General features: G+C 43.5%; 1 protein-coding gene and 1 long non-coding RNA gene across 2 annotated transcripts in view; one reads left to right on the forward strand and one right to left on the reverse strand.

The window, feature by feature from the left end:
- Positions 1 to 225: 225 nt before the first annotated feature.
- The window catches only part of LOC115777337 (ras guanyl-releasing protein 3-like), a 59,343-nt gene continuing 33,030 nt past the window's right edge, over positions 226 to 26,538 (reverse strand). The window contains exons 3-16 of the mRNA XM_030725214.1: positions 24,242 to 24,304; positions 23,811 to 23,942; positions 23,180 to 23,327; positions 21,523 to 21,696; positions 18,312 to 18,428; positions 17,817 to 18,095; positions 17,368 to 17,448; positions 16,525 to 16,638; positions 16,313 to 16,428; positions 15,257 to 15,404; positions 15,139 to 15,175; positions 13,763 to 13,912; positions 13,052 to 13,428; positions 226 to 911 (exon numbers count right to left, since the gene is read on the reverse strand). Coding sequence (XP_030581074.1) covers positions 903 to 911; positions 13,052 to 13,428; positions 13,763 to 13,912; positions 15,139 to 15,175; positions 15,257 to 15,404; positions 16,313 to 16,428; positions 16,525 to 16,638; positions 17,368 to 17,448; positions 17,817 to 18,095; positions 18,312 to 18,428; positions 21,523 to 21,696; positions 23,180 to 23,327; positions 23,811 to 23,942; positions 24,242 to 24,304 — 1,945 coding nt within the window. The 3' untranslated portion in view covers positions 226 to 902. The remainder of the gene's footprint in view (positions 912 to 13,051; positions 13,429 to 13,762; positions 13,913 to 15,138; positions 15,176 to 15,256; positions 15,405 to 16,312; positions 16,429 to 16,524; positions 16,639 to 17,367; positions 17,449 to 17,816; positions 18,096 to 18,311; positions 18,429 to 21,522; positions 21,697 to 23,179; positions 23,328 to 23,810; positions 23,943 to 24,241; positions 24,305 to 26,538) is intronic.
- LOC115777338 (uncharacterized) lies at positions 11,892 to 12,321 on the forward strand. The gene is made up of 3 exons (XR_004019612.1): positions 11,892 to 11,924; positions 12,103 to 12,143; positions 12,249 to 12,321. It is a non-coding gene; the product is annotated as an uncharacterized LOC115777338 (long non-coding RNA).

Consider the following 26,538-nt stretch of genomic DNA (forward strand, 5'->3'; position numbering starts at 1 on the left):
TAACTCAAGCTGATGACAGTTATCTATAGGGCTGGCTCACTGTGACACTTTGTGCTGCCAGGCTGAAAAATCAGGCACATGATTGAATTTTAAATAGGTGCAAAATTCAGGTCACAGTGAAAAACATTCTTTCAGATAGCAAAGACATAAAATTGCATAATATTATATAAATGTGTGTTTTTTTTTAAATTTGGACAGAAAAAAGGAAAACAATGTGGACTTGATATCTTTGTTTTTATTTGAAACTTGATGATTTACAGGATTTGTAAAAAATATTCTGTTGCATGCTGAAAAATTCTAACCTGTAAGAAACAAATGAGGTGGACCAGTCTGCAGCCATCCCTGTAGGAATATATAATAATAAACCCATATTTTTTGGGGTCCTTCATCCTAGATGTTCTGTACATCAGCAGAGTTGGATTCCCTTTACATTCATTTTTTGTGTTTACTTTTATTTCTTCATTTCCACATCCATCCTTTCTGCTCTGATCATGTGACATCAAGAACCTGATGTCACCTCTCTTTATTAATATCCGTCAGCAGATGATTTCTGTTCACATTCTTCCTGAGCAATCCACCAATCCGCAGACTGAAGCTGCTGCACATTTTTATAATATTTTATTTCTGGGAGCAAAACCTAAACCGTCTTTATGTCGTCCTGCATCTCTGATGGAGCTATCACCCCATGTGATGACAGTTATACGCTAAGTTCATCTCTCTGACTGCAGCTCAGTGTAGCTCTTTCTGTGTCATGCTCAAGTCTTGAGAGGACATGATAGCTTCATGTCTTTGAAAGGGGACCTCAGACAGCCAAGAATGCCTCCTAGTGAGAAGAGCTTCCTGGTCTCGGCCACCAGGGGCTTCCTGGACCCCCGAGAGCGGTGCTCACCACAGTGACCAAGTCAGCTGTTCTGGAGTGGGGAAAAAAAAGAGGAGAAATACATGTATCTGAAATTTTTACATTATATTTTTTACTAAAGACAAGTATAACTCAAGTTCCCTGGAGATTTCTGAAAGTGGTCCCCAAGGTTCAATTTTAGTCCCAGTTTTATTTTGTATTTTCATAAATGATCTTGGTAAAGCATCCATCCATTCTCTTCCTCTTATCCGGGGCCGGGTCGCGGGGGGCAGGAGCCTAAGCAGAGAAGCCCAGGCTTCCCTCTCCCCAGCCACCTCCTCCAGCTCATCAGGAGGAACACCAAGGCGTTCCCAGGCCAGCCGAGAGATATAATCTCTCCAGCGTGTCCTGGGTCTACCACGGGGCCTCCTCCCGGTGGGACATGCCCGGAACACCTCCCCCAAGAGGCGGCCAGGAGGCGTCCTAATCAGATGCCCGAGCCACCTCAACTGGCTCCTTTCAATGTGGAGGAGCAGCGGCTCTACTCTGAGCCCCTCCCAGATGGCTGCACTCCTCACCTTATCTCTAAGGGAGAGACCAGCCACCCTTCGAAGGAAACTCATTTCTGCCGCTTGTATTCGCGATCTTACTCTTTCGGTCACTACCCAAAGCTCGTGACCATAGGTGAGGGTAGGAATGTAGATCGACCGGTAAATTGAGAGCTTCGCTTTTACACTAAGCTCCCTCTTCACAACGACAGACCGGTGCAGCATCCGCATCACTGCAGAAGCAGCCCTGATCCGTCTGTCGATCTCCCGCTCCCTTCTCCCATCACTCGTGAACAAGACCCCGAGATACTTGAACTCCTCCACTTGGGGCAAGAACTCGTTCCTTTTCCGGCTGAGGGCTGTGGCCTGAGACTTAGAGGTGCTGATTCTCATGCCGGCTGCTTCACACTCGGCTGCGAACCGTTGCACTGCGAGCTGGAGGCCACCCCCTGATGAAGCCAACAGGACCGCATCATCCGCAAAGAGCAGAGATGAGACTCTGAGGCCACCAAGGAAGAAGCCTGCCGGCACCTGGCTACACCTAGAAATTCTGTCCATAAAAATTATGAACAGAATTGGTGACAAAGGGCAGCCCTGACGGAGTCCAACACCCACAGGAAACGAATCCGACTTATTACCGGCTATACAGACCAAGCTCTCACTGTGGTTGTACAGAGACTGAATGGCCCACAACAACGGGCCAGACACCCCATACTCCCGCAAGACCTCCCAAAGGATACCCCGACAGACACGGTCAAATGCTTTCTCCAAGTCCACAAAGCACATGTAGACTGGTTGGGCAAACTCCCACGCCCACTCAAATATCCTTGAGAGGATAAAGAGCTGGTCCAGCCGTCCATGACCAGGTCGAAAACCGTATTGTTCCTCCTGGATCCGAGGTTCGACTAACGGGCGGACCCTTCTTTCCAGCATACTTGGCATAGACCTTTCCGGGGAGGCTGAGGAGTGTGATCCCCCGAAAGTTGAAGCACACTCTCCGGTCTCCCTTCTTAAAGATGGGGACCACCACCCCGGTCTGCCAATCCAATGGCACTGCCCCAGATCTCCACGCGATGTTGCAGAGGCGTGTCAACCAAGACAGCCCTACAACATCCAGAGCCTTCAGGAACTCAGGGCGAATCTCGTCCACCCCAGGGGCCCTGCCACCAAGGAGTTGTTTAACTGCCTCAGTGACCTGACCCCCAGTGATGGTCAAGTCATCTCCCTCATCCCCAGACTCTGCTTCCACTACAGAAGGTGTGTCAGTGGGATTCAGGAGGTCCTCAAAGTATTCCTTCCATCGCCCGACTATAGCCTCAATTGAATTCAGCAGCACCCCACCCGCACTATAAACCGTGTAAGTGGAGTACTACTTTCCCCTCCTGAGTCGCCTGACGGTTTGCCAGAATCGCTTCGATGCCGTCCGAAAGTCTTTTTCCATAGCCTCACCGCACTCCTCCCACACCCGAGTTTTTGCTTCGGCCACTGCCCGAGCTGCATTCCGCTTGGCCTGCCGATACCTGTCAGCTGCCTCCGGAGTGCCACAGGCTAACCAAGCCCGATAGGACTCTTTCTTCAGCTTGATGGCTCCCTTCACCTCCGGTGACCACCATCTGGTTTGGTGTTACCACCGCGACAGGCACCAACCACCTTGCAGCCATAGCTCTGAGCAGCAGCCTCAACAATGGAGGTGCGGAACATTGTCCATTCGGACTCAATGTCCTCAGCCTCCCTCGAAATGCTGTCAAAGTTCTGCCGGAGGAGGGAGTTGAAGATCTCCCAGACTGGGGCTTCTGCCAGGCGTTCCCAGCGCACCCTCACAATACGTTTAGGTGCACCAGGTCTGTCCAGCATCTTCCCTTGCCACCTTATTCAACTCACCACCAGGTGGTGATCAGTTGACAGCTCAGCTCCTCTCTTCACCCGAGTGTCCAGAACATACGGCCACAGATCTGATGATACGATTACAAAATCGATCATCGACCTGTGACCTAGGGTGTCCTGGTGCCATGTGCACTTATGGACATCCTTATGTTCAAACATGGTGTTCGTTATGGACAAACTGTGGTTTGCACAGAGGTCCAACAACAAAACAACATTCAGATCGGGCAGGCCGCTCCTCCCAATCACGCCCCTCCACGTCTTACTGTCATTGCCCACATGAGCGTTGAAGTCTCGCAGCAACACTATGGAGTCACCAGATGGAGCACTCTCCAGCACCCCACCCAGCGACTCCAAAAGGGTGGGTACTCTGAACTGTCATTCGGCGCATAAGCGCAAACAACAGTCAAGGACCCGTTTCCCAGCCTGAAGGTGCAGGGAAACTACCCTCTCATCCACCGGTGAAAACTTCGACGTACAGGCAGCAAGCCGGGGGGATACAAGAATACCCACCCCAGCTTGGCGCCTCTCACCAAGGGCAACTCCAGACTGGAACAGAGTCCAGCCCTTCTCCAGGAGACTGGTTCCAGAGCCCAGGCCATGCGTTGAGGTGAGCCCAACTATATCTAGCTGGTATCTCTCAACCTCACACACTAGCTCAGGCTCCTTCCCCACCAGAGAGGTGACATTCCATGTCCCAATAGCCAGTCTCAATAGCCAGGGATCGGTCCGCCAGGGCCTCCGCCAGGGCCTCCGCCGGGGACTCCGCCAGGGCCTCCGCCAGGGCCTCCGCCCTCGGCCACCGCCCGACACACACTGCACCTGACCCCTACGACACCTCCTGCGGGTGGTGGGCCTACAGGAGGTCTTGGGAAAGCAATTTTACAAAAATGAAACAGCTGTCTGTACTTAGATTTCTCATCTCTGCATCACAACAAACAGTCACCTCAAGGCGCTTTGTATTGTAGGTAAAGACCCTACATTAATACAGAGAAAACTCAACAGTCAAAACGACCCCCAGTGAGCAGCACTTGGTGACAGTGGGAAGGATAAACCTCCAATAGAACCAGGCTCAGGGAGGGGCAGTTATCTGCTGAGGGGAGAGAGACAGGACAAAAGACACACTGTGGAAGAGAGCCATATTAATAATAACTAATGATTAAATGCTGAGTGGAGTATAAACAAAGTAAATACGGTGAATGAAAAGAAACAGTGCATTATGGGAACCCCCCAGCAGACTAGGCCTATAGCAGCATAACTAAGGGAGGGTTCAGGGTCACCTGATCCAGCCCTAACTATAAGCTTTATCATAAAGGAAAGTTTTAAGCCTAATCTTAAAAATAGAGAGGGTGTCTGTCTCCTGAATCCAAGCTGGGAGCTGGTTCCACAGAAGAGGCGCCTGAAAGCTGAAGGCTCTGCCTCCCATTCTACTCTTAAGTATCCTAGGAACCACAAGTAAGCCAGCAGTCTGAGAGTGAAGTGCTCTATTGGGGTGATATGGGACTACAAGGTCTTTGAGATAAGATGGGGCCTGATTATTCAAGACCTTGTATGTGAGGAGAAGGATTTTAAATTCTATTGTAGATTTAACAGGGAGCCAATGAAGAGAAGCCAATATGGGAGAAATCTGCTCTCTCTTTCTAGTCCCTGTAACTGAGTCATGTGTGTCATCTGGCTCATTATAAAAATGTGGCAGTTCAACTTTTTTAGACCAATTTCAAACTCACCCTTCTTATCTAAAGTTGTAGAAAGCTGGGGCCACCACAGCACAGAAACAGCTTCAGTGTTTGCTGCTGATTCAGGACTTTGCTCTGTTCTAATTCTTCTGGATCTGACTTCTGCATTTGATGCAGCTCACATGATATTCTTATGAATTACTTTTGTATTGTGATGCTGAGAAATGTTTATATAGAAAAGCCTGTATTCTGTTGATTTACTGCCCCCTTGTGGCCGGATTTGAGTTAGGTTTCGTTTTTGTGTCAGAAAGTCAGTCAGTCAAGCATGGACTCTCACAGCATGGCAGAGAGACAGTGTTTTCAGCGTTTTTAAGCCTTGGAGTATCTTTGTCCGTAAGTTAACTAAATGTTATTGTATCTGAACGTTGTTTTGATGAGAAATAACCGAGCTGTTATGTTGCTGTTCATAATGTTTCTGTGTTAGCCATAAATTAGCTAAATGTGTTTCTAGCTGCCTTAACAACTATACATGCAAGCTAATGCTAATAAGAGATACTTTGATTGCTAACAGACATCTGTAGCCGATTGTGTGAGCAGAAATGGGTCGACAAGGTTGACACATTCTTTCTTTAATTCATGTGTTTATTTAAAAGGCAAAATATGCATGTAAAGTTTGCAAAATGTTGATGCATATCTTTTTTATATTTATTTTTTCAGTTTTACATAAAAGATGAAAACGTTATCAACGCCTGAAGTCTTTTTTGTCAGCTATCTGTCTAGCATGGTCCAGAACGCTTGTGCGAGGACAGAATAGTAAAAGGACAGTTACACGGCGGGCTAGAACCAGATCCACTGTCGACCACACACTGCAGCCAAGACAAGAACATCATGGACCAACAAAGGCAAGCAGACCAAACCGGAGATTTTGAGGTCGTGTCACAAATTGCAGGGTCCAAGTCATCTGGGAGATCAAGTAGGTCCTCAGCCAGTGCAGCAGCTACCAAGGCAAAAGCTAAAGCAGAGGCGGCCCTGGTAGAAGCCAGGTATGCAGCACAAGAAGCGGAGATGATGAAAGAAAAGGCCCGCATTGAAGCTGAAAATCGAAAAATGTTAGCTGAAGCAGAACAGCGCAAAGCAGAGTTGGAAGCAAATCTGTATGTCCTAAAAGTAAACAGGAGCGCTAAAGCAGCCTCAGCAGAAGCAGCAGTTTATGAAGCTGCAGCAGCAATAGAGTCTAATCCACTGGAAGAAATGACCCAGATATATCCTGAGGATCGCACTCAACGCACAAACGAGTATGTGCAGGCCCACTACGTGACACCAAACGCTCAGCAGCAAGCTCCGGTCTCACAGGAGTCACCTGCCATACCCATGAGTGCACAACGAACATGCCCCGATCCGATTCAGTGGTATCCAACTCATGACCAGGACTCCCATTTAGCTAAGCTCCACATCGATAACGAAGGAATGCCTGGGACACAAAACAGAGGCTACCCACCTAGGGTTCCTGCCCCAATGTCTCACACATCCAGTGTGAGAGATTACCCATGTGAACTAGCACAAACAATGGATCTCACCAAATATCTTGTTAGAAGGGAGATGGTAAGCTCTGGACTGCTGAAATTTGATGACCGTCCAGAAAATTACTGGGCCTGGAAAACATCTTTCCAAGACATTACTGGAGAGCTCAACTTAACAGCACGTGAAGAACTTGACCTGCTGATAAAGTGGCTCGGTCCAAACTCATCTCCACAAGCCATGCGTATCAGGTCAGTGCATGTCCACAATCCAACATCAGGTGTAGCTATGGTGTGGCAAAGGCTAGATGATACATATGGCTCTCCTGAGATCATAGAGAATGCACTTCTGCTAAAACTAGAGACTTTTCCAAAAATATCTAACAAAGACAACCAGCATCTTAGAGAACTGGGAGATATTTTAATGGAGGTTCAGTCAGCTAAATCAGGTGGAAAGTTACCAGGTTTAGCCTATCTTGACACGGCAAGGGGGGTTAACCCGATTGTGGAAAAGCTTCCCTATGGCTTACAAGAGCGCTGGATTACACAGGGCTCTAAGTACAAGGAAGAACATAATGTTCCCTTTCCACCCTTCAGCTACTTTGTAAGCTTCATATATGGTCAAGCAAAAACCCGTAATGATCCAAGTTTTGCGTTCTCTACATGCAGTACTGCAACCCATGTAAAGCCAGAGAAACCATTAAGACACAACAATTACAAAACAGTGTCAGTGAGAAAAACTGAAGTTGCAATTGCACCTGCGGTCAACAATAGTGTGTCGGAAAAGAAATTAGCGGAGCCAGCTGAGCGGTGCTCTATTCACAGTAAGCCACACCCCTTAGCAAAGTGTCGGGGGTTTAGAGTCAGACACTTAGATGAGAGAAAAGCTTATCTAACAGAAAACTCTATCTGTTTTCGTTGTTGCGCATCCACTAAGCACTTGGCCAAAGACTGTAAAGTTGCCGTGAAGTGCAAAGAGTGCAATAGCGACAAGCACCTTACTGCTTTACATCCTGGCCCAGCTCCTTGGGTTACAGACGTTGAAGCGACAAGGCAAGAGCATGGCGGGGAGCAAGAAAATAGCCCATCTCTGGAAGTCACTTCAAAATGTACAGAAATCTGTGACACAGCTCATGGACTCAGGTCATGTTCAAAAATCTCTTTAGTGAACGTGTACCCTGTTAACTGTCCTGATAAAGCACAAAAAATGTATGTTGTCTTAGATGACCAAAGCAACCGATCTCTTGCCAAGTCAGCCTTCTTTGATCTCTTTGGCATTAATGCAGTGTCCTCCACTTATACTCTAAGAACCTGTGCAGGAATAAAGGAGGCAACAGGAAGGAAAGCTCACAATTTTGTTGTGTCGTCTCTAGATGGAAAGACTCATGTAGCACTCCCACCTCTTTTGGAATGCAACACTATGCCAGATGATCGCTCAGAAATTCCTACGCCTGACATTGTGCAACATTTCCCTCACCTAGCTCCTGTTGCAGGTGAAATACCACTGATTGAGCCAGAAACGCCCATCCTTCTCTTATTGGGGAGAGATGTGCTGAGTGTGCACAAAGTACGTGAACAGTACAATGGTCCATACAACACACCATATGCCCAGCGGTTAGATTTGGGGTGGGTCATTGTAGGCGAGGTGTGCCTTGGAGGGGCACACAAACAAACAAAGGTCAATGTCTACAAAACAAATGTGCTAAACAATGGGCGCACTTCCTTTCTTGAGCCATGTCCAAGTGCAATCCATGTAAAAGAGAAGTTTAGTGCTCCCATCCAGCAATCTATAGATCATGCATCGGACATCATACAAACAGCTCCACCCAAGGTAACAGACAACCTGGGGCTTAATGTTTTCCAAAGAAACCCTGATGATGACAAAACAGCCTTGTCTATTGAGGACAAGATCTTTCTTGAAATTATGGACAGAGAGGTTTACATGGATAATGACAATCACTGGGTGGCGCCACTACCATTCCGTACACCACGTCCTCTACTTCCCAACAACAGAGAACAGGCCTTGAAGCGTCTCACTGTTCTGTTACGGACGCTAGAGAAAAGAAAAGACATGAAAGAGCAATTCACTGAATTCATGCAGAAAATCTTTGATAATGACCAGGCAGAAGAGGCACCACCACTCAAACCAGGGGAAGAATGCTGGTACCTACCCACATTTGGAGTGTACCACCCCCAGAAACCAGGCAAAATACGAGTTGTGTTTGACTCAAGTGCCTCATTCAAGGGTATTTCCCTAAATGACGTTCTACTTAGTGGGCCTGACTTAAACAACACACTGCTCGGGGTTCTATTGCGCTTTAGGCAGGAACAAGTTGCAGTCACCGTAGATGTTGAGCAGATGTTTTACTGCTTCAGAGTCAAAGAAAGCCACAGAAATTATCTCCGGTTTCTGTGGTTCCAAGATAATGACCTTAGCAAGGAAATCATGGAGTTTCGCATGAAGGTGCCGGTTTTTGGAAACAGTCCTTCCCCGGCTATTGCAATCTATGGTCTAAGACGGGCAGCTGAACTTGGAGAAGAAGAGTATGGCTCCAACACAAAACAGTTTGTCTTGCGCTGTCCATCATCCACTTCTATGTGGATGATGGACTGGCCTCTGTGCGCAGTGAAGGTGAAGCCATTGAACTCTTAACACGAGCAAGAAACATGATGGCAGAGTCAAATATAAGGCTCCACAAAATAGCCTCGAATGTCACTCATGTGATGAACGCATTTCCCCCAGAAGAAAGAGCAGCAGATCTCAAAGATTTGGATTTGGATGTTGACCCTCTACCTCTTCAGCGAAGCCTTGGGGTTGGCTGGAACCTGGAAAATGACTGTTTCACATTTCGCGTTGCTAAAGACAATAAGCCCTTTACCCGCAGAGGAATACTCTCTGTTGTCAACAGCCTTTATGATCCCCTTGGATTTGCTGCTCCGGTTACGATCCAGGGAAAGGCATTGTACAGAGAGTTAACAGTTGGACAGCAGGACTGGGATGAACCTTTACCGGTAGACCGGGAGGCAGAGTGGTTAAGGTGGACTGATTCACTTACCGCTCTTGAGGAGCTCCAAATCCACAGACCATTTGTTCCAGTTTCATCATCACATGCTCAGAGAAGGGAACTATGCATCTTCTCAGATGCTTCAACAATAGCAATAGCAGCTGCAGCATACCTCAGGGTCATTGACACTGGTAGCCAATGTTATGTTGGATTTATCATGGGCAAATCCAAGCTAGCACCCTCATCCGCGCACACTATCCCACGCTTGGAATTATGTGCAGCTGTATTAGCAGTGGAGTTGGCCCAAGTGATCATAGATGAAAGTGACATTGAGTTTCATGCAGTAAACTTTTATACAGACAGCCGAATAGTTCTAGGCTACATACACAATGTCACCCGGAGATTCTACGTGTATGTGGCTAACTGAGTTGCTCAGATTCACAGGTCTACCAAACCAAACCTGTGGCATTATGTCACTACTGACCAGAACCCTGCGGATCATGGGACTAGAGCTGTATTGGCAGCTCAACTGCAACAGACCACCTGGCTCTCTGGGCCTCAGTTTCTCACACTATCTGACAATGAGCCAAGAGATCCAGAACAGAGCAAAGAGACTTTTGACCTTGTGCAGCCCTCAATGGATGTTGAAATTCGTCCTCAAGTGATTTGCTTAGCGACAAAAACAGAGGAAAAGGAGCTTGGATCTCACAGGTTTGCGCGTTTCTCAAGCTGGAAGTCTCTGGTAAGAGCAATCAAATCACTCATTCACATTGCTAAGTCATTCTCTAAAGCTTCAAGCACCTGTAAAGGTTGGCACAGTTGCAATCTTGTAAATGCTACAGAAATCTCACAAGCAAAGACAGCAATCATCCAGTGTGTTCAAACTGAGACTTACAAAGAAGAGATTGAAAGCCTTAAAAGAGGAAAAGACATCCCCCCACGCAGTCCTCTTGGAAAGCTCGACCCCTTTATTGATGGTGGGTTGTTAAAGGTTGGAGGACACTTACAGGCAGCAGATCTTGCAGACGTGGAGAAACACCCCTTGATAATTCCAGGTGATCATCATGTAGCTGTTCTCTTAGTTAGACATTACCACAGCCAAGTAGCTCACCAAGGCAGGCAGTTCACTGAAGGTGCTCTGCGCTCAGCAGGACTATGGATTGTTGGTGGCAAGAGACTAATTTCCAGCACACTCCACAAATGTGTCACATGTAGGAGACTTAGAGGTCGCCTAGAAGGGCAGAAAATGGCTAGCTTGCCCTCCGACAGGCTTGCAGTTGACCCGCCCTTTACTCATGTAGGCCTGGATGTTTTTGGGCCCTGGAATGTCAAGTCCCATTGCACAAGGGCAAATAACATTGATTGTAAAAGGTGGGCTGTAATGTTTACCTGTCTGAGCACCAGGGCCGTCCATATAGAGGTCATAGAGGCAATGTCAACTTCGAGTTTTATAAATGCCTTACGCCGTTTCCTGTCGATCAGAGGACCTGTCAAACACTTACGGTCAGACCAAGGAACAAACTTCATTGGAGCCTGTAAAGAGTTGCAAATCGACACTCAAGGCCCGGAGATCAAAGCCTATCTAAGGGACCAAAGCTGCACCTGGACATTCAACGCCCCACATTCATCTCACATGGGAGGAGTGTGGGAGAGGATGATTGGGCTCGTTCGACGCATCCTTGATGGCTTGTTGCTGCAAACCTCAACCACCCGCCTCACACATGAGGTTTTGGTCACCCTTATGGCAGAGGTCATGGCCATAATGAACGCCAGGCCTTTAGTTCCTGTTTCAAACGATCCGGAAGCGCCTGAGGTTCTTTCTCCTGCAATGCTTTTAACGCAGAAGGCTGGTGCTGTCCCAACACCTCCTGGAGACTTTGAACTCAAGGACCTTTACAAAGCCCAGTGGCGGCAAGTGCAAGGTCTAGCGGATCACTTTTGGAAAAGATGGCGGCAAGAGTATCTTGCTACACTGCAAACAAGGCAAAAGTGGAAGGGAGAGAAGCGAAACGTCAAACAGGGTGATATTATTCTATTGAAAGACAGTCAAGTAAAACGCAATGAGTGGCCAATTGGGATTGTAGTGAAGGCCATTCCCAGTGAGGACAACAGAGTGAGAAAAGTTGAGGTTAAAATCGTAAAACAAGGTACCATTAAAACATATCTTAGGCCTGTTACTGATGTAATAGTACTTTTGTCTGAAGCTGAAACTAATGTTTAAAAAAAAAAAAAAAAAAGAGTGGTATATTTATTAATATACCAGACGGGGAGTGTATTGTGATGCTGAGAAATGTTTATATAGAAAAGCCTGTATTCTGTTGATTTACTGCCCCCTTGTGGCCGGATTTGAGTTAGGTTTCGTTTTTGTGTCAGAAAGTCAGTCAGTCAAGCATGGACTCTCACAGCATGGCAGAGAGACAGTGTTTTCAGCGTTTTTAAGCCTTGGAGTATCTTTGTCCGTAAGTTAACTAAATGTTATTGTATCTGAACGTTGTTTTGATGAGAAATAACCGAGCTGTTATGTTGCTGTTCATAATGTTTCTGTGTTAGCCATAAATTAGCTAAATGTGTTTCTAGCTGCCTTAACAACTATACATGCAAGCTAATGCTAATAAGAGATACTTTGATTGCTAACAGACGTCTGTAGCCGATTGTGTGAGCAGAAATGGGTCGACAAGGTTGACACATTCTTTCTTTAATTCGTGTGTTTATTTAAAAGGCAAAATATGCATGTAAAGTTTGCAAAATGTTGATGCATATCTTTTTTATATTTATTTTTTCAGTTTTACATAAAAGATGAAAACGTTATCAACGCCTGAAGTCTTTTTTGTCAGCTATCTGTCTAGCATGGTCCAGAACGCTTGTGCGAGGACAGAATAACTTTGCAAATTGTATTTGCATCAAAGACACTGCTCTTGCCTGGTTTTGGTCCTATCAGAGAAGTCATTAATAAAAGTTATATAAAATATTGTAAATCTCAAAAAAAAAAAACTGAGCTTTAGGTCCAACACAGTAATACAGCCAAGAAGAAGGTATGAAAATAAAAGATAAAAATTAGAATGTGAGGCAGAGCGTTCAGCAATTAGTTTGGGTTCAGGAGACAGACACCTTCTCTACTTTTAAGATTAGATTAAAAGCGTCCTGTTTGGATTTCTCCTCCTCTTTTCACTCCTGATGGGTTTACATGTCACTCAGTCTTCTCTCTCCCATAGTTTGCTTTTTGTCTCAATCTGTCTGTGCACTGTTTTTCTTTCTTTACCCTCAACCCCAGGGGGGGATCATCAGATTGTTGGGGGTTCTTTCTCTACTGTACAAGATAAAGCACCTCCAGCTTTATCTTATGAAGAATGCAAAGGTGGTTGGTCCAGATGACATACCTGTGGAGGTATGGAGGTGTCTGGGAGAGAGGACAGTGGACTTTTTAACCAGGCAATCTTAGAGAGTGAAAAGATGTGTGAGGAATGGTCCACCTCTACAGGCTTCCTCTCTTTGTATTTTACTGCTTAATATTGCTTCATGATGAATGTGGGAATATTTTACTGATGTTACAATTTAAATACAAATCTACAGATGTTTGTTCCATTACCTTCCCTCTGTGTGTAACTCTGTTCTGCACGTGCTCTCCAGAGATGTCTGGCTTCTCCTGAGAGTCCACGCTGCACTGGGAGGAACCTGCCTGGTGCTGCCCGTCATTCTGGTTTTCCCAGCAGGCAAAACCCTTATTTTTAGACATTTTCCTGTGAGTCCTGTGTCTCATTTTGGGGAAGGTGTGGGAGCCAGTGTCGGCCACCTCCCAGCTATGTTCAGGCCACAGTGGTTCAGTCTGCGTGGCCTGGCTTGTGGTGGCTCTCTGCAGACGCACAGAGATTCTCTGGGCTGAGCCAGTCATCAGGGTGATGGACTGAGTGTCCAGAGCTGGATCTGCTTGTGTGACAGCAGGAAACTCAAACACCTCGTCCTCGTCTGAAGGAAGGAACAAAGAAGGATGTCAACAAAGCGCGTACAGCATCCTGGTACACTTAAGCTACTTTAGCCTGCTTACAGCTGCTGAGGATCTGCATGCCACTTTGCAGCCCATCAAATATGAACTAATTCAAACATAAACTGTGTTCTTTATTGACTGTAGTAGCTCTGATTTTTTTTTTCTAACTAATGTCTGACTCGTCTTAACAGTTCCTTGTATTCCTTTAAAGGTTCATACGTGATCTAAATTTCACTTTTCTCCAAATATATCTGTTATCATGCGGTAACTCCTGTTTGTTTGGCATATGCTGTGTTTGTGTTAGCTGAAAAGGACCTTGACAGGCAGGCAATGTGGGGCTGCTGGGCAGCGAGCTGTGAGTTGGTCTGACTGGAGAAACGTTGCCTAGAGAGCCGGAGCGAATCAGCTTCCTACAGGCCAGGACCAGCAGCTCGCGGCATTGTTTATGACAGTTAACACCACAGTCTGCGAAGTGAGAACAGAAGCATGTAGTCGGGTTAAAAAAAAAGTGTTCAAGAATCCGTAGTATCAGGACAGTTTCTTGTTGATGTTGTTAGAACAGCTTCAACACAACACTCTCACATCAGCCCATTTGGTCCTCGGCACAGTGCTTTTGTGTTAGCCTCCACATTAAATGAATGTACACTTAGAAGACGATGGTAGGATAAGTCAGGATAATGCAGGACTTTTACCAAACAACTACAATTTTCCATGAAAGACCAGCACAGCAATGTAATGTGTAATAGTTACATTTTGTGTTCATTTCAATACTGTCTTTGTCACAAGCTGGAAGTGCTTTTATTGTTTTTTCTCTGTGTTTATGATGTAGCTTTATTAGTTTGTTTTTACATGTTCTGTGTTTATATGCTTGCATGCTTTTATTTTGAAAATTAATTACTTCCCACCCACATTTCCCAATTAAAGCAATGACTTCCTTCTGTACAGAGTGGAATAAAACTAGGGATGCCAACAGGAAAATTCACAGCCTAGAAAGCTGCAGTATGGATGGGGAGGAATTTTAATTGGGGTGGGGGGGGGGGGTGCGGAGGGTGTGTGTGAGCCTGCAGGAACTGAGATGTTATATTTGTTGTGATTTCTGCACTCTTGGCCAGATTTCTCTTTAAAAAGACATTTTTAAGTTTTTACCCTGTTAAATAAAGAATATATAAAAGTCACTTTGCCAAAAAGTGATTGGAGCTTCTACCTTGTGACAGAAATGTAGTTTCTCACTCAAAATGACCTGATATTATTCATGAGAAATATGTTTGACACATTTCACAGATTATAGGTCAACAAGCCATTTAAATACAGGTAATCATTTTCTGGCAAATATCAGAAATCAGCTTTTGGCAGACGATCACTTTTTGGCGAGGCCAAGATGGAAGCGGCGAACGGATGCCAGAAGGTAGTGGAAGCCAAAATCGAAATCAAATTTCAATTAATTGCAGAGCCCTACTCTGAGGTCTGAGTCATTAGTAATGATGACCCTAACCCTTACCCTGTGCTGGAAAATTAAAGGATGGAAGGAATTATTCTGACGTAGATTAAAATCTTTTTTAAACATGTATTTTTAAACAATTGCATAAAAAAAAAAATCAGGGCAGGTTATGACATGAAAAGGTAGCATTAAACTTTAAGTTTAATTGTTTTTTTGTTTTTTTTTAAATCTGGGAGGAGAAGTGAAAGCATACCTTTGCATTTGTAGCCCTGTTTGATGATCCCCCAGAGCTGTAAAAAGAGAGGAAACATCAGGTCACAATGAGGTCATACCATATGACACATGTATGGCGGGATGTTACAGATACACACAAATCCAGCACAGTGTTCGCAGAAGGTGGGCTTCAGGTACGTCATCTCCTGAAAGTCATGGATGAATCCCGGTCCCATCTTACACTGCAGCAGTGGGTTAGCTCGAAGGAAATATGCTATCATCTCATCTTTACTGATCAAACCATCTCTGAGGGAAAGAGAGAAATGAAAAGAGAATGAAGGCAGTGATTGATAGGCAGGTAAATCCCATCAGTAATCCCTAAAATGAAACAAAAATGACAGCAGGAAAAACCTCTCAAACTGCTACGTCTGTACAGGAGCTTTTATGCTGCAGTCACATCTTGGCCAAAGTACCACAGCACAGCACATAATGACCGAAAGAGAAAGCTGTAACTGGATCGTTAGATATTTCTTTAACAAACCTTTTTTTATTCATAGAGCTGGGGATGTTACACTGAAGTACACTGTGGCTTGTTGGCTATAAGCTGTCTTTGTGGGTCAATGGGTCAAATTCATTTTGTACTTTACAACTCCTTTGTGGAGTTTCACTAACTCACAGAGTCCGTGATATACAGACATCTATTGTTTAACGTGCTTTCCTGCTACTGAACTCTGTCTCAGCCCCACCTCCGACTGTACTGCTGTACCTTCACCTGTACTGCTGTATCACGAATGCCCCTCCAGTGGCAATGGGTCACCAGTGAAGCAGCCAGATGAACTGTGTAACAATTTATAACTGAGAAGCTGCCAGTCAGCGTACGGTGGATATTTCTGGATAAGACCAGATTTTACTAAATGAACATGTTTTATTCAGCATGATTTGAAACTCTGAGCCCACACATTAATGAGGGCAGCTTTCAATCTCATCTGGAGGAGTTTTTGCAACTTGAGGAGTCGCCCCGTTCAGGGCGTTAAATTCATGCAGTTCAGAGGCCCTTAGTGTATGTGAGCCTGAATCTAAATTTACCATCTATAAAAGCAACCAAAGAGTTTTTGACAGTAAAGAACTGAATTTTTGCATTTTATGACAGCTAAAACAGCAAAAAGTGTCTAAAAATATTCAAACTTAACTGTATTTTAATGTTCCACACTCACTGATCTTTATCCAAAACGCAGAAAGAGTCCAGGAAGGGGAAGTTAGCTGCGATGCTCTCAAAGTCCTCCTGAGAAATGTATCCATCATGGTCATGGTCATAATTCCTGAACACAGACTTTCCCAGGGAAGACCGGAAACAGATTACTTTCACCTGTAGCAACATCAGTCCAATTTTCTACATATTCTAAAAAAAGTACGTTTGTCAACTCACATCCACCACTTTCCTGATATGCTTATTGACCACAGAGGGGTCTGGTTTAGTAGTGACACCGGAGGCCCAGTCCAGTGGGGCCAGTGGCTTGTTGGGAGTTGTTGGAGAGGTAGGCTGTGCAGAAGGACAGGACTGAGACAAACAGGACTCAGCAAACAGGCACATCAGGAGAACAAAGTCTCAAACAAGCAAAAAGGCATTCATTTTCTACCCAGTGTGCTAAAGGCAGGAACAAACATTTTAAGTTAACCAAAAAAGGGCTACGTGCCAATGTATCCTTGGGCAAGATACTTAACCCCAAGTTGCTCTCCGACCGTTCTGTCGGAGTATGAATGCGTGTGAATGAAGGTGAATGTAAAAAGGGCAGCACGGTGGTGCAGTGGTTAGCACTGCTGCCTCACAGATAGAATACCATCTGGAAGGCCTGGGTTCGATTCCACCTTGGCCCAGGCCTCTCCCTCTCTCTGTGTGGAGTTTGCATGTTCTCCCCGTGCTTGCGTGGGTTTCCTCCGGGTACTCCGGTTTCCTCCCACATTCCAAAGACATGCACTTACTGGGGTTAGGTTAATTGGCTATTCTAAATTGCCCATAGGTGTGAATGTGTGTGTGAAAGGTTGTTCGTCTCTCTGTGTTGGCCCTGTGACAGGCTGGCGACCTGTTCAGGGTGTACCCTGCCTCTCGCCCTATGACAGCTGGGATAGGCTCCAGCCCCCCCGCGACCCTGAACAGGATAAGCGGAAGCAAATGGATGGATGGATGGATGGACAAAAAAGGATTTTTAGTTGGTGAAAACCTTTCATGAGAGTATGTCTGCTCAGTGATCATAATTTCACTGGAACTCACCAATGATTTAGAGTTACGTGGTTCCCTTAGCAACGACAGCTCATAAATCTCATCCTCAGTGTAATAAAGATCTAAAGAAAGCTGAAAAATTACAGTTAAATTTAATTTTACATACCACCAAATCACAACAACAGACATTTCAATTTTAAACAGTGGCTTGCAAAAGTATTCATACCCCTTGAACTTTTCCATATTTTGTCACATTACAACCACAAACAAATATATTTCACTGGAATTTAATGTGAATTTCTAAACAAGCCTATATTCTCATTGAGCTTCTTACTGTATACGAACCTGATCTGAACTACAAAAAAACAAGTGACATAAGGCAGAAAAAGGATGTGTGATAAAAAAAAAATGCTTTTATCTGTTCTTTAAATTTTTAGACATATTCCTTGTTCGTGCACACCTAGTTGGACATTTTAGATCCATGTGTGGTAATGCCTCACCGTTAGCAGGTAGATGAGGTCCATGTTGGGTTCAACTTGGGCCACTGCACTCTGCAGGGACACCAGCTCATTGAAGGTCATGTAAAGCTGATGCATCTTCACAAGGTTCAACTTATTAGTGTCACCAACCCAGTCAGGAAAGACCACATGCACTGCAATCAGGGCCTTCAGGTGCACACCCAGTATGGGGATCTTAAATCCCCGGCACTCGTTGAAGGCCTTTCGGTAGCACGAGTAGTTATTGTTGGAAGAGACCAGCTCTGTCATCTCACTCCAGATCTGTGGCAGGAAGCAGCAAATGGTAAAGAACCACTTTCACAATTAAATCAAAGTATAAGACACAAGTTTAAGCAATGAAACTATTTAACCAAAAGAAGGAAGCCTTCCTTAAAGAGCAAACACATTACCACTGAATCACCTGTAAATGTGTAGAACCAAGTCAGTGCATATACATGAAAATGAAAATCTATATAAAAAAGACTGGTATTGACTTACCTTGACTACTTCAGGAGCCAAATATAAGTGAGTCTCCTTTAGGCGAGAAATGGAGCTGTGGCTCAGCCCCCCCACCACCGCCATCAAAGTGTTGAAGTTCTGTAGGTGCAGGAGTTTCTGATGACAGAGAAAGACAATTGAACCCTGTTTCTCTTCTCAGGGTGATCTAACTGGCCTTTGCTCAGGTTGACTGATTGCAGGCTCAGTGCTTGAATCCCCAGCTCCTTTGCTTCTTGCTCCTTGGTGGCCAAGACTCTGAATGTGCTTTGAATGGTGGTTTGGAACCACAGCAGTGTGACAACATTTTTGCACAAGATTCCACTTTTTGTTTTTGTTTTCTTAAATATTCAAAAACTTTGAAAAACTACATTTCACTTTGTCTTATGGACTGTTAAGCGTAGACAATCTGAAACATACCAACAAATTAAGTTAACTACTTTCTGAACCCACTGTACATGAATAATAGAGCTTATAAACACAGCAGTACTCCAATCCCATGTTAGACAGGTAACAAAAGATGAAGAAGCGAGCAGTGGTTTCACTAGAATCAGCAGAGTCTACAAAAACTCACTTTATTGTAATAAGCTGATGATGTTGAGCTTGACAGACAAATGGCTGATGTGAGTAAAACTTCTGTGCTCTCTCAGAACCAAACCCTCATTTATTTGAGAGTGAATCTCATGAGTTTTTGATGATTTCTTTTGTGTCGTTCAGTTATGTTCCAGGTATGCTTATATCATGAGAACATTTGCACATGAAGCTGACTGAACCATCTTAAAAACCAGTGCACAGTAGTCTGCACAGCATGCCATTACAGCTGATGGTGGTGTGTTAAGTGGATTCAGCCTTGAGCCTCTCTTTAGATAGCCTCTACTTTTATTGGAGACATTAGGGCATGCTTCCATCCTTCAGTACAAGTGGATGTAATGGAGAAGCTCTTTGCCTCTCTCATAGTATGGAGATGCCCAGCACAATATCCTGTACCACATAAAAACATGAATATTGATAAGGGAGCTTTGCTGATGGAACAAACCAAGTGCATCTGTTTTTGCTTGTTTGTTTTGTGAGAAATACTCAAAATGATTTAAAGTCCTTTATCATAACCAATCCAGGTTCAAGTGCTAGCATCAATAGGTTTACCTAAAATAAAATATCATTTTAGACTTTCTTCTTAAAAATAAGCAAGAATCCCTTTTCGATAGTGTGGATACATGTGGTTTAAATGCAGCTGAACATACTCAGTGACTTCCTGCAGGAACCACTGAAGGACCAATGAATCTGCATGTTGATTGACTGTGAAATCAATATGTCTGTCTTCTCAAAAAGCTTTCACTGATATCTACAAGGGATAATTATTATTATTATTCAGCATTTACAAACCCAGTTCCAAAAAAAGTTGGGACGCTGTATAAAATGTCAATACAAACAAAGTGCTTAAGCATAGATAAAAGCACAAAGTGTGTGTGTGTGTGTGTGTGTGTGTGTGTGTGTGTGTGTGTGTGTGTGTGTGTGTGTGTGTGTGTGTGTGTGTGTGTGTGTGTTCATCTGGATTGTTTTTCTACAGAATAATTTTCTGCCAAAATGTTTTTTGCTTGTTCTTAGGTGATAAATGTGTGTTTTACTGACAAGAAATTAAAATCTTGGCTTTCAGGAAACAGAGAACAGGAAACATGTGACAGTCAACAAACATGCATACTGAAGTTACTAAATAAATGCTCACGGTTTAAAACAGGAACTTTCTATAACACCACTGTGCCTGTGCTTGGGCTTAATTCCTTTATCTGTTTTTGATGGAGCCACCTCTCCCCATAGATACAAAGAATTTGTGTCCATGGGGAGCTCGCTGAGGTTAATGAGGATGGAAATGATGTGACTCATAGACTGTGGTCATTAAAGCTCCGCCAAGTTGAATAAGGGTGATTTTAGGTTAGTGGTGTCAGCCTCTTAATGTCCACTCAGTTGCATTTAGTTTTAAAGTTTAGTTTACATCAACCTTATCTACAATTGAACATATCTGGCATCATTTAATTCAGTTCATTTCAATTCAGTCTTATTGATAAAGTGCCAATTCACAATAACAGTGGCCTCAGTGCTTTATATTGTACAATAATACAGAGAAAACCCAACAATCAGATGACCCCTATGAGCAAGCACTGAGGGAAGGAAATACGTGATTTTAACAGGAGGAAACCTCCAGCAGAACACGGCTCAGGGAGGGGCAGTCATCTGCATAAGTGAATAGAAATCTTATATTAGAGCAACTATGAGGACAAAATGCATATAAGAAACGTGATTTGAAACTAACATCTTGTAGTTTCTGTTTTTCTAGTTTTAATCTTAACCCTGTGAGCTCTAAGTTAAGCCCTCACTCTGTGCTAAGAATGTCTTTTCCTTTTGTTTAGACACATTTTGATTTCAACAAAACTTAAACTTATGATTCTGGTATGCAGTGAGGATTGGGGTCACCACAGAGGATACCTTCAACCTCAGAGGGTTAAGAGATCTAACAGTGCTCTCCACCACTATAAAGACATCAAATCCAAATATATGTGGGGGTGTTCATCCCCCCCCAGTAGACTCCAGAAAGATCCAGTAGAGTTTTAGAGAATGTAGAGGAGCCTCAAAGCGGTTCTGGCAGCACAGGGTATCACATCACTAAGACACTTTATGTTGGCTTTAAAGAGCTTTAAACCATGTTTCTTACTGCAATTGTTTGTATTGACATATAGGGGTGATATATTGAGATTCTAAATATCATATTATAGATTGCAACCAAATATCATGTCACATTTGACCTCCGATCTCACTTTTTTTTGAATGTGTTCTATCTTTAAAGAAAGTGTTGTCAAGAGACAGAGAATGAGCTGCCTGGTTAGTTAGAAACATACTGTAGTGTAATATTATGTAATAACTCAAGCTATTCATGTCCAGTTATTTACAAATCAATACCTGTTATCCATCACCTGCTCCTCCACAATGTTTGAGTAAGTAACCTGCTGATTTTGACTGCACTGCTAACATCTTAAAGCACATTTAAAAAAGAACAAAGAATACAGAATGAATATATACAAAATGCAATACTATTCCCTTAAAATCAGTACTACCCAGAGAGTGAGCTGCTGTTGTGCAGGTTTGCACTCTCAAAGTGCTTCCTGTTTGTCTGTGTTTTGCTGGAAGAGCTGTGCACGGCACCTGCCCTTCCTTGTCTTACCTGTGCCACATGGATGTATTTTGTGATGACCTCTGCACGCGTCTGAGGTGTGAGCTTGCTGAGAACCATCAGCTGGACCCATTGTGAGACCCCGTTGAATAAAGCAATGGAGCGCTCCAGAGTCAGGTTGTCCACCAGGCAGCCATGGATCACATAGCTCTGGTAATCAGTGAACTGGAGATAACAGAGGATCATAAATCAGGAATGGTAAATGGACCAGTTCTTACAGAGTGCTTTTCTACTCTGTCTGAGCACTCAAAGCCCTTCATACAACATGCCTCATTCACCCATTCACACACATTCATACAAGCACTTGCATGTGTAACTAAGTTAAGTGCTTTTAATTGTTTAACATTCACACACATTCATACTTTGACGCATGCATCGGAGAGCAACTGGGGGTTCAGTATCTTGCCCAAGGATACTTTGGCATGCAGCCTGGAGCAGTCAGGAATCAAACCACCAAACCTTCGATTAGTAGGTGACCCGCTCTACCTCCTAAACTACAGCCATCCTCATCTTTACAATATAAAGCACCTTGAATCAGTGCTCTGAGGTGCTAAATGAATGAAACTGAACTGAAAGTACTGCTGGTGAACATTTAGTTTTAAAGCTAGAAATTGAATTAAAATCCACAGAACCAGAACTACGCAGCAAACTGCACAAGTTTATTTTAGGTTGGTTTAAAATGAAATATAATTCTAATTCTAAGGATAACAGAAAAAGAGTTGATGCTCCTATCAGGAATAATTTTTTTTTTCCTGATGGAGCATCAGCGTGCTCTTCACATAATGAGTGAGATGATGTTTTCATCTGTTTGATTCTGAAAGTTCACAGACCTCTCTGCAGGGATCAGGGTCCCTCCTCCGTTTTCCTTTTCATGTCTTTATAAACTAGTGTTGTTGCCACAGGACAGAATTTCCTTCCTACATGCATTGTTGTTTGCAGTGTTTTCATCCACAGCTGTAAAATATCTCCACACCATGTTCCTCTTTTTCACTCTGCAGTTCAAGTGTTTTCTCAGAGCAGCTGAGTCACGTGACCACAAACCACCGCCGAGCAGGGAGGAAGGGACGGTGTTTGCACAGAAATAGCTGATTGAAGGTATTGAACTTAGAGGAGAAAAACAAACTAAAGCATCAATCCTGTTACACTAGTATTGATCAATACCAATACCAATGTTGGTATCGATACTATCAATATTTGGATCAATCCACCCACACCACAAACACTTGTAGTAAACAGGGTGATTGTTACTGTTGGGCACCTGAAATCTTAGGCCGAGCTGACACTAACTCAGTCAATCCAGCTCATCGTGATTTTTGTTGATTATTAATTGTGTTTCTCTTTTCCATGGCTAGGACTTGATATCATGCACAATTCATTTTTTATAAATGTAAATGAGATGTTTTTGTTTTTTTGCTATTTTGCTGTTAGTTTCCCTGAGGGTGAAATCCTAGGTGTGTCACAATAAAATTATTACTTTTCCCTGACCACACTACCATAATATGTAGCCCTAGAATAGTTATAAAAGAGACATTTGTAAGAGGGTACTGTATATGAAGCATTTTAACAGTGTTAGGGTTCATACTCTGCACACCATGAATTCCAAAACCATCCCTGAGCCACAAAGCTGCCATCACTCAGCTGTGCATACCGATATCCTTCTGATGGATTTGAACTCCAGGAAGGTGAGATGCTCAGCCAGCTCTATGGGCTCCAGGTGGTCAAACAGCAGTGAGGCCTTCCCTTTCTTGGTTTGCTTTTTCCGCTGGGTAATCTTTCTCATCCAGTCGTATGATGGACTGCAAAGAGAGAAGATGAGAAGGAGTTAACCACTCAAATAAAAAAAGCTTCAGAATCATCAGAAAAACCTTTCTGATGATTCGCTGTGGGAAGTTTGAGCTGCAGTTACAGGTATGCAGGCTTTAGCTCTCCTGGTTGGGTGATTGACAGCAGCTCACGTGTCCCTCACTTTTTAATCTTCTGTTAAGTTTTTAAAAATCAGAAAGCTGATGTAAGAGATGGAGGATGTACTTTTTGGTATTTTCATTTCATTCCTCTCGATTCCACCACACTACAGAAGCAAATATACCAGTTTTTGTGGAGGAACTAAAATAGGTTGTTATCAGCATATACTGGCATGATTTAAGTCAACTGACAGAAAATAGAATCTGCTTTTATTTTATTTTGATTATTTTATTCTTTGAAACTGTGAATGATGTGAAGCTACTCTTGTAGAGTTTAATGGTAAAGCTAAAGCCATGGCAATGACCAGAATGTCTTACATGGTAGAGATGTCGATGAATTTGAAATGCTCCTCACAGCCAAGCTGAGCTGCCACGTGTCTGAACTCCTCTGTTATCCTGATCAGACCCACGTCCAGGTTGAACTCTGCAGGGAATGTCACTATCCAGTACCTGAACACACACATTTTACAGCAAACAGCGTAACATGGGGAAGATGCAGATATAATGACTCCCTGGTGTCCAGAGAGAAAACTTTCAACTGATCCAGACAGAAACATTTATGACATGTGACAATGCTCCTGTACTGTGACATATTTACAACATATTTACATATTTACAACTCAGAATTGTTCCCTATGGCAGGAGGTGAAATTAGGCTAAGACTGACTCTGTTATTCTCTGAGTCTGGTTTCCTTAATTTAAGATATCCAGTGTAGAAGGTGTAGAAGAATGTAGGAGTACCAGCTTACCTCATTAAATAACAAATCTTCAGCCTGGTTCTTTGGCAGCTGTCACCATTGCAGTCACGGTATGTGGACTTAAGTTAAGGACTTTTCCCAAGATTGAACAAATCAGCAGATTAAGAACTTTAATATAAATACAGGTTGGCACAGAATCTCCAGCATTTTTTAGGCAGTTTTAGGGAAACCTATTCTGAAGAGACTATGAATGTGTATGCTTTGCCAAACACCACATTAGCTTCCAGTTTAAAGTGAATAATGATGCTCTTCTCTCATGTTACTACTCATTACCTCGTTCAAAATTTTAACATCACTGCTTTTGCCCAGTAATCAATCTGCACGTCTTCTCCAAGCCAATCAGCTCTTAGTCCCTGTTATTTGAATTCACTGTAACGTGTCACTGTAGCTTTCAGGCTATAATCATAATTCCTCCTCGGATCTCCTCCTGTAATGGATTATACAAGATGTCTCATCCAGTCTCCACCAGCCTTCTGCTTGGGATCATATTGACTTATAAAGCAAGAAAAGGGACAGACACTGGCTTGAGCAGGTGACCCATATACTATAAGGCTAATGCAGAGGCCTGAGTTCATATCTGCACTGAGGCCTCAAAAAGGCATAACATCTGAAGCTTTCTAGGAGTGCTGATTACGTCTGGTTCATTGTGCAAAAGGACTTAAATGTGACGGAAAAGATCACTATAATCACAGCATTATTCTCTATGGGCTGTTTTTACCCACTTTGTTCCCAGTTAGTTTTGACTACATTACTGGCAGAAAGATCTTGTGCATGTCCTCATTCGGACCTGCACACTGATGTGGGCATAGAAATAGTTTGCTGCAATATTGTTAACAGGCAATTACACAAAAAAACACAGCTGTAACAAAGTAAAGTAATGCTTTGCTTTAAAAGAAAAAGTCAGACTAATGTGTAATATATTACTTATTTTGAGTAATGACCCCATTACAGGTCACGGTTCCTGCACATGCATAGTTTAAAGAAAGTTAAAAGAAAGTACACCATCTTTCATTTCTAAGCTTTTTGTGTCATAATTAAAAAAATCATCTGGTCCTTTGTGGGTCTTAAAATGTGGTAGATACAATGTCAGCTGAGTACACTCTACTGCTTCCATAGGAATTAAGAGGCTATGTAGCAGCCAGGTGCACTCGATTAACTATCATCAGCAAGTGTGAGCACCTCTATAAAAGCTGGAGCTTTGGGAGTTTGCAGGTCTGCAGTATTCAGGTGTGTGTTAATGTCAAAGAGGAACAACATCAGCAATGAAGCAGTTCCCATCAATCTGGGAAGGGCGATAGGTCCATCATTCAACAGTAATAACACCTGGAAAACATTCCAGACCTGTCAGTCTTTCCAGGAACGGATCTTTCCTTTGGAAAGGTTTCCTTAGCTTTGAAAAGTTGCATCTGAACAAACCTCAAGACTTCTTGAACAATGTCCTTTAGACAGAGGAAACCAAAATGAAGGTCCACAATAATCAGCTCCACATCTGCAGGAAACCAATCACAGCATATCAACACAAACTCCTGTGAAGCTGTCAAACAGCTGAATCTTGGTTGAAAGTGGGGCATGAAACAGAAGTTCAGATCTCAACCTGATTGAAATGAAGGACCAGCTGTGCATAAATGAATGTCCCCACACATCAGTGAACTGAAGCAACGTTATGAAGAAGAAGGGTTGGCCAACATTCCTCTACAACTGTGTGAGAGATGGAAAAATTCATAAGGAATTAATTACTTCAAGCTAAAGATGGCACTATAAGCTCATGTGGTGAACGTAGTGTTACACACACTGCTTTTGTCACATAAATAATAATGTGACAAAAGTGTAATATGTCGTGTTCATCTGAGGTTGTACCACACAAATTTTTAAAATGATGTCCTGATATGTAGAAACCTGGAATTGAAGGAGTGTGTACTCTTTTGTACTTTCTTTTTGCCATGACTGCATGTACTTTGATGGTGGGGTATTTATACCTGCACAGGTTGGCTTTTGAATTTCAAGGAAGCAAAAAGCTGCATGACAGCTATTTGTGTCTAATAGTACAACAAACCACTTATTGAGCAGCTCCAAGGTCACTGATCCAAGCTGGGATCAATATCACTCATTTTACATCAACATACAGCAACACACCAAGAGGACAGCTGAGAGAGAGGCAGCTACTAACAGACAGCATCAGAGATCATTTAAGAGAATGGCTGGAATACCATTAACTGAATAAAAGCTTTCCTGTAAGGTTGATGAACCCTTCAGCCTGCAGCATTTCAGTATGTTGTTGGACCTTGAAC

The sequence above is a fragment of the Archocentrus centrarchus genome, unplaced genomic scaffold, assembly GCF_007364275.1.
Source record: "Archocentrus centrarchus isolate MPI-CPG fArcCen1 unplaced genomic scaffold, fArcCen1 scaffold_50_ctg1, whole genome shotgun sequence".
NCBI classification, from domain to species: domain Eukaryota; kingdom Metazoa; phylum Chordata; class Actinopteri; order Cichliformes; family Cichlidae; genus Archocentrus; species Archocentrus centrarchus.